The following is an 8,097-nucleotide window of genomic DNA, read 5'->3' as shown; positions in this document are numbered from 1 at the left end:
TCAGGGCTTCTGGTGGTATGCCATCTGGTCCTGCTGCTTTTCCAGACTTAAGGGACTTGATGGCTTTCATGGTCTCCAGCTTCGTTGGTGGGTTGATGTTAACATCCAATAGCTCTACAGCCGGTGTCACGTCAGGGGGGACTGGTGGTGATGGTCTGTTCAGGGTATCTTTGAAATATTCTGTCCATCTTGCTCTTTCTTCTTCTTTTCCGGTGATGATTTCTCCGTTCTTGTCTCTAAACAGGTCGAGTGGGGTTACTTGTTCTTCCCGACAGAACTCTGGTGATCTCGTAGAGTCTTTTCATGTCTCTCTTTCCAGCTGCAGTCTCAGCTTCCTCCGTGAGCTGGTGAATGAAAGCTCGCTTGTCTTTCCTGGCACTCTTTTTCACTTGTCTGTTGGTCTCCCAGTAGAGTGCCTGCAGCTCCTGCCTCTCTTCTTGGTTCTGAGCCAGGTTGATCTTCTCCTTCAGCTCTTTCCTATCGGTTATGAGCTTCCATTTGTCAGGTGATAACCATTCCTTGTGTTCCCGTGTCTTCTTGCCCATTACCTTGTTGCACGTTGATGTCCAGATGTTGCGCAGATCATGCCATTGGTCTTCCACAGTTTCTTCTGTCAGTCCTTCCAGTACGCTGAACTTGTTCTTCAGTTCAATTTTGTATTCATTCACCTTCGCTTTGTCCTTCAAGCTGTAAACGTTGTATTTGAAGGCTGGTCTGTCTGCCTGGTCTTTGAAGGCCTTGAGCTTGGTCCGTATCTCTGCTACAACAGGATGGTGATCTGAGGCTGCATCTGCGCCCCGTCTAGCTCGCACATCGTGAAGACTTCTTCGTCATTTTCTGCCGATGGTGATGTGGTCAATCTGGTTCTCTGTTTTTCCGTCTGGTGAAACCCATGTAGTCTTGTGGATGGTCTTGTGTGGGAAGACTGTGCCTCCGATGACGAGGTCATTGAAGGTGCAGAAGTCGGTGAAAAGCTCTCCATTTTCGTTCTGTTCTCCCACGCCGTGCTTGCCCATGATGAGCTCTTTTGCGGTGTTGTCTGCTCCTACTTTGGCGTTCATGTCTCCCATGATGATCTTCATGTCTCTCTTTGGCACTCTATCGATGGTTGCCTGGAGCTGATTATAAAACTCCTCCTTGTCATCTGCGCTGGCTGCATTTGTCGGAGCGTAGCACTGGATGATGGTGACCTTTCTGCCCTTAGAGTTGTATCTGGCCAGCAGCATCCTCGGTGACACGGGTTCCCAGGACAGCAGTGCTCGCGCTGCTTCAGATGTCATCAGCAGTGCTACTCCGTGTGTGTGTGGCTGGCCTTCCTCCTGTTCAGAACAGATGATGGTGTCTCCATTTAACAGCCTTGTCTGTCCGGTTCCATTCCATCTCGTCTCGCACAGTCCAAGGATCTTGAGGTTGTATCTATGCATTTCTCTACTCACTTGTGCTGTTCTTCCGGTCTCGTACAGGGTTCGGATGTTCCAGGTCCCTATCCTGGTCTTGCGCTTGGTTGTCAGAAGAGTTTTCGGCGCACTGGCTTCCCGAAGGCTTTCACCAGCTCGCGTCATGAGCTCTACTTGAGAGGACTCTTCCTCAACCATGCTGTTTTTGGTATCTGCTGTTGCGGTTTCTGTAACAGACTTTTTTTTTTTTAAAGAATTGGATTGTTAGCCCTATTCTAACCCCCAACCTGGAGGACCAGTGAGCGCCCTTCGTCTGGTCTCTACCCCTTGACCTGTCTGGCTTGGGTGGCCCTACCAGGAGACGAATCTCCCGCCAGCATAGCTCTCAGGGTCACAGAGACACGCAAGTCCCCCAGCCACGGCAAGGCCGCACTCATTGTGGGGAGGCTGGAATGTGTTGGACTGTATTATTTTGTGTTGTGTTGTGTTGCGTTGTATATATATATATTGTGTTTGATGTATTGTTTTGTGTTGCCTTCTGTTGTATGTATGGTTTTGTGTTGTATTGTGTTGGATATATTGGATTGTCTTGTATTGTGCTGTGATGTGTAGGATGCATTGTACTTATGTTAGTTGTAGTATATTGTGTTTTGTTTCATTGTGTTAGATGTATTGTGCTGCATTGTGCTGGACGTATTGTATTGTTTAATGTATTTACTGTGTTGAATGTAGTGTATTGTATTGTGTTATATGTATTGTAGTGTAGTGTATTGGATGTAATATATTGTTGTACTGTTATGGATGTTTTGTATTGTTAAATGCATTGTATTGTGTTCCATTGTGTTGTATGTATTGTGTTGTGTTGTACTGTGTTGGATGTAACGTGTTGTGTTGTGTTCTATTGTCTTGTATGTATTGTACTGTGTTGAATGTATTGTATTGTCTTGTATTGTATTAGGTTGAATGTATTGTATTGTTGTATTGTTTTGGTTGTATTATATCATGTTGTGTTTTGTATTATGTTGCCTTGTGTTGTATGTATTGTAATGTGTTCTATTCTATGGGATGTATTGTATTGTGTTGTACAGTGTTCGATTGATTGGATTGTGTTGTAGTGTGCTGTGATGTATTGCATTGTGCTGCATGTATTGTACTGTATTGTGTTGTAGGGTATTGGATGTACTGTATTGTGTTGTACTGTGTTGGATGTATTGTATTGTTTTAGATGTAGTGTATTATGTTGTCTTCTGTAGCATTATGTTGGACGTACTGTATTGTGTTGCATTTTGTTGCATGTATTGTATTGTGCTGATTGTATTTTATTGTGCTGGATGTAGTGTATTGTTTTGTATTGTGTTGTATGTATTGTATTGTAGTGTATTGGATGTAATATATTGTGTTGTACTGTTTTGGATGTTTTGTATTGTGGTATATGTAGTGTATTATGCTGTATTCATTTGCATTGTGTTGGATGTGTTGTATTGTGTTGCATTGTGTTGGATGTATTTTATGATGTTGGAATGTGTTGGATTGTATTGTATTGTATTGTGTTGTTTTGTGTTGTGTTGTTGGATGTAGTGCATTGTGTTGTACTGTTTTGGATGTATGGTATTGTGTTGGATGTATTGTATTGTGTTGTCTTCTGTTGTATGTATTGTATTGTGTTGTATTCTATTGGATGTATTGTATTGTGTTGTATTATGTTGGATGTATTGGATTGTTTTGTATTGTGCTGTGATGTGCTGCATTGTGTTGGATGTATTATGTTGGGTATATTGAATCGTGTTGTATTCTATTGTCTTGTATGCATTGTATTCTATTGGATGTATTGTATTGTGTTGTAATATATGGATGTATTGTACTGTGTCGGTTGTATTGTATTGTATTGTGATATATTGTGTTGGATGTATTGTATTGTATTGTGCTATATGTAGTGTATCATTTTGTATTCATTTGCATTGTGTTGGATGTATTGCATTGTGCTGCATTGTGTTGGATGTATTTTATGATGTTGGAATGTGTTGGAATGTATTGTGTTGTGTTGTGTTGTGTTGGATGTAGTGTATTGTGCTGCATTGTGTTGGATGTATTGTGTTGTGTCGTAGTGTATCGGATGTATTGTATTGTGTTGTACTGTTTTGGATGTATGGTATTGTGTTGTATGTATTGCATTGTGTTGCATTGTATTGAATGCATTGTATTTTGTTGTATTGTGTTGTATGTATTGTATTGTGTTGTCTTCTGTTGTATGTACTGTATTGTGTTGGATGTATTGTATTGTGTTGTGTTGGATGTATTGGATTATTTTGTATTGTGCTGTGATGTGTTGCATTGTGTTGGATGTATTATGTTGGATATATTGAATTGTGTTGTGTTCTATTGTCTTGCATGCGTTGTATTCTGTTGGATATATTGTATTGTGTTGTATTGTGGTGGATGTATCGTATTGTGCTGTAGTGTATTGGATGTATTGTATTCTGTTATACTGTTTTGGATGTATTATATTGTGTTGTGTTAGATGTATTGTACATTATTGTATTGTGTTGTACTGTATTGGATGTATTGTATTGTGTTGTACTGTGTTGGATGCATTGTATTTTGTTCTATTGTGTTGGTTTTATTGTATAGGTTTGCCTTCTGTTGTATGTATTGTGTTGTGTTGGATATATTGGACTGTGTTGCATTGTTCTGTGATGTATTGTATTATGTTGGATGTATTGTATTGTTGTGTTCTATTGTCTTGTATGCGTTGTATTGTATTGGATGTATTGTATTGTGTTGTATTGTGGTGGATGTATTGTATTGTGTTGTACTGTGTTGGATGTATTATATTGTGCTGGATTGTGTTGGATGTATTGTATCGTATTGTATTGTGTTTTAGTGTATTGGATGTATTGTATTGTGTTGGATGTATTGTATTTTGTTGTATTGTGTCGGATGTATTGTATTGTGTTGGATTGTGTTGGATGTATTGTACTGTATTGTATTGTGTTGTATTGTGTTGGATGGTGTTGGATGTATTGTATTGTGTTGCATCGTTTTGCATGTATTGTACTGTGTTGAATGTAGTGTATTGTGCTGGATGTTGTGTATTGTGTTGTATTGCGTTGTCTGTATTGTATTGTAGTGTATTGTATTTTGCTGTACTGGTTTGGATGCATTGTATTGTGTTGGATGCATTGTGTTGGAGGTATTGTATTGTGTTAGATGTAGTGTATTATGTTGTATTCTGTTGCATTGTTTTATGTTGTATTGTGTTGGTTGTATTGGATTGTGTTGTATGTATTGTATTGTGTTGTGTTGTATTATGTTGGATGTATTGTATTGTGTTTTGTTCTATTGTCTTGTATGTATTGTATTGTGTTACAATGTATTGGATGTATTTTATTGTGTTATACTGTGTTGGATGTATTGTATTGTGTTGGAGGTATTGTACTGTATTGTACTGTATTGTGTTAGATGTGTATTATGTTGTATTCTGTTGCATTGTGTTGAATGTATTGTATTATCTTGTAACGTTTTGGATTGTATTGTACTGGATTGAATGTATTGTATTATGTTGCATTGTGTTGGATGTATTGTATTTTGTTGTATTGTGTCATGGACAACTAAGAGCTTGCAGTATTTTGTTATATATTTTTTTGTTCAGATGGGGGTTTGAATCCGTATCGTCCTCTTTTTAGCAGGTGGGTGCAGTGTACCGCTGGGATTTATTTTTGAGGCGGGTGTGTTGCCGTTGTTTGCGCCCAGGTTTTTTGATTCACTTGTGTAAACAAAGTGAGTCTATGTTTTAACCCGGTGTTCGGTTGCCTCTGTGTGTGTGTGTGTGTGTGTGTGTGTGTGTGTGTGTGTGTGTGTGTGTGTGTGTGTGTGTGTGTGTGTGTGTGTGTGAGTCCGTGTGTCTGTGTGTCCGTGGTAAACGTTAACATTGACATTTTCTCTGCAAATACTTTGTCAGTTGACACCAAATTTGGCATAAAAATAGGAAAAATTCAGTTCTTTCCAGTCATCTTGTTTAAAACAATATTGCACCTCTGGGATGGGCACAAAAAAATAATAAAAGAAGCCTAATTATATGCAAACTGCATTTACTGTTATATTTATATTTTTTGTATTCTCTAAACTTGGCACTTTGACCTCTTATTCTGACACAACAACAAGAGGAGTCATTATTATCATTTTTTGTTCAGACAGGAACTTCTTTTGCTAAGCATGGAATTTTTATTTATTTTGCAAACGTTTTGGTGCAGATAGTAAAAAAGGGAAATTACTCTGTAATTAATGCTAGGGGACGTAATTTATCACAAGTGAGTCTTGAAGGCCTTGCCTCTCTTGTTTATCATGCATGTTTCTCATTGTAGCTGTTTGTATGGCCAGAGGTGTGCCATGGTTGTGTAACAATGTTTTGTGACACAATTTATGTGTTACGTTTTTCTTTAAGGTTTGGTGGATGACGTAGCCTAGGTGTTTAATGGATCTCGGTGAGAGTATCCTTGGAGAAGTTCGTGAGGAGAGCGGCGTTTGGCTGCTGCAGTTGTTTGGTTGGTTGTTTTTTGTTCTGTTTTCCCTCTGTAGACGACTAAGTGTCCGCCAGATGGGAATATCAGCATTCGGTGTATCTTCGTTTCTGTGTTTGGCACCTTTAATTGTTTTTTTTTCACTCCCTGTGCGTAGGCTAGTGGTTGCACTATTTTTTTTTTGGTCGTCTGGTCGAAGTTTTCCTGTACGCTGTTCTAACCAAGAGGCTCCCTCTCGTCTTCGTGGCATTGGATCTTCCACTGGTCTCCAGCTCACATTATTTTTAGGTAGGAGCTATTGAATTCAACAGCTTTTGATTTGTCTTGTTTGGTTTTTGTTCTCTGTGTAAGTGTTTCGTCCTTTATCATTGCGTTAGTATTGTCTGTCTCTCGTTATTATTGTACTGAAGTGATTTCCACAAGATTTATGTGAAAATTATTTTTGGTGACATGTGCAGGTGTTACAAGTTTCCATGCTTTAATTAAAGATGATTTTAAAACAGAAGAATTTTTGTTTGTGAAAAGTCAATATTAAGGAGACAATTTGACATTTGGACGGGAATATTTCATGTCGTTGTTTGTCTAGGCAATAGTTGTATTTTTCACTCATTTGAATGGAAGGGAGACAATAAGATATATTTCCTTATACACATGAAGGCCAAATCTTTGTTGGATATCCTAAGATTTATTTGGTGTGTCCAGCAAGATGCCATGGGATGGCAATGAATTATTTTTTGCAATGTTATATGTATATATAATATACATGTATATGTATGTGTATAATGATAATGTTAAATAACTAAATACTGCGGTGTATGGTAGATATGGTAAATTATATTTTTTGTGACATCAGTTATACAATAAAAAGAGAGAGAGAGAGAGAAAAAAGAGAGAAAATTGTTAATCTATCCTTATGGTATTGAAGCGGTGGGATGTCCAGAAAGATGCAGGTAACAAATAGGAAATGAATTTTTTTTGTTTGTTTGTTGAAAAAAAAAAAAAAGTAAATTGAGTTTCAGTCTGAAAATAAAATAAAAAAGATGACCTATATTATTTCTTGTAATGATTTTTAAAGATCTGTCTTGAACTGTTTCTTACTCATCAGTTGCTTTGGGTTCCCTGTGTGTCTTTTGATATACTCCAAGCTGGTTGCTGCTATTTATGTGGAAAATATATAGTTATATGGTGGTTCCAGACCCCCCACCTCATGGCCTCATGGTACCAGCGACAGGGTCCGCCAAGTTGCTACTGACGCTTGGTTCGGAGGACCACTACTTCAGCCCGCCAGTGTCTTCAAGGATTTCACCTTTTCATGTTTGAGAGTGATATTTCCATGTTCAAAAGGGAAAGACAATTCAGTGCTTCAATTTTTTTTCTTCTTTTCTGCTCCTGAGGACTCCTGGTCAGATTTCACTCTTGACAGTTGTGCTTCAGTAACCTATATTTTTATTTATTTGTGTGCGTGTGATAATATTTGAAACTTGGTCAACTTCATATTCGCATACACTCACATACTCGCACATATACATGATACTCACTTGTGGAGAGTGAGAGAGAAAGTGTTGGACTGAAATGATGCTTACCTGTGTTTAATGTTGGTTATCTGCGTTTAAATGTTGGTAGGAGTGTTGATTGTGTTGTATTGTGCTGTGATGTGTTGCATTGTGTTGGATGTATTGTACTGTGTTGGATGTATTGTATTGTGTTGTATTATGTTGGATGTATTGTATTGTGATGTGTACTATTGTCTTGTATGTATTGTATTGTTTTGGATGTACTGTGTTGTATTGTGGTGGATGTATTGTATTGTGTTGTAGTGTATTGGATGTATTGTATTCTGTTTGCTGATGACTGCACTCTCAACGCTGCCTCCGAAGCTGACATGCAACACAGCGTCGCCAAGTTCTCTGCTGCCTGTGACAACTTTGGCCTCACATTCAGCACAAAGAAGACTGAGGTGATGCACCAGCCAGCTCCAGGAAAGCCTTATGTTGAACCAAACATCTTCATCAACGGGCAACGACTGAATGCGGTGGACAAGTTCACATACCTGGGCAGTACACTCTCTCGCACAGTTGTCATCAACGACGAGGTGAATGCCAGACTCGCCAAAGCCAGTGCTGCCTTCAGCAGACTTCATAACGTTTGGAACAGGAGAGGCATCACCCTGGAGATGAAGCTCA

The 8,097-nt window shown here is 38.8% G+C and overlaps 1 protein-coding gene across 1 annotated transcript; it reads right to left on the bottom strand.

The window, feature by feature from the left end:
* Positions 1-236: 236 nt before the first annotated feature.
* Positions 237-1,595, bottom strand: LOC143277998 (uncharacterized). Its single transcript, XM_076583010.1, has 2 exons — positions 842-1,595; positions 237-760 (listed from the first exon to the last, which is right to left on the bottom strand). Exons 1-2 carry the CDS (start codon positions 1,593-1,595, stop codon positions 237-239), a joined length of 1,278 nt encoding a protein of 425 aa, XP_076439125.1.
* Between the last annotated feature and the right edge of the window lie 6,502 nt (positions 1,596-8,097).

The sequence above is a fragment of the Babylonia areolata genome, chromosome 35 (assembly GCF_041734735.1).
Source record: "Babylonia areolata isolate BAREFJ2019XMU chromosome 35, ASM4173473v1, whole genome shotgun sequence".
In the NCBI taxonomy this organism is placed as follows: domain Eukaryota; kingdom Metazoa; phylum Mollusca; class Gastropoda; order Neogastropoda; family Buccinidae; genus Babylonia; species Babylonia areolata.
The sequence above is the reverse complement of the archived record's forward strand: the minus strand, read 5'-3'. Positions and strand labels throughout refer to the sequence as shown.

Bases quoted from the DNA above. Each gene is read 5' to 3' on its own strand.
- LOC143277998 (XM_076583010.1), bottom strand. From the start codon at position 1,595: ATGGTTGAGGAAGAGTCCTCTCAAGTAGAGCTCATGACGCGAGCTGGT. The intron at 761-841 runs GCAGAAAATGAC...ATCCTGTTGTAG, and splicing joins GATTGACCACATCACCATCG to CAGAGATACGGACCAAGCTC.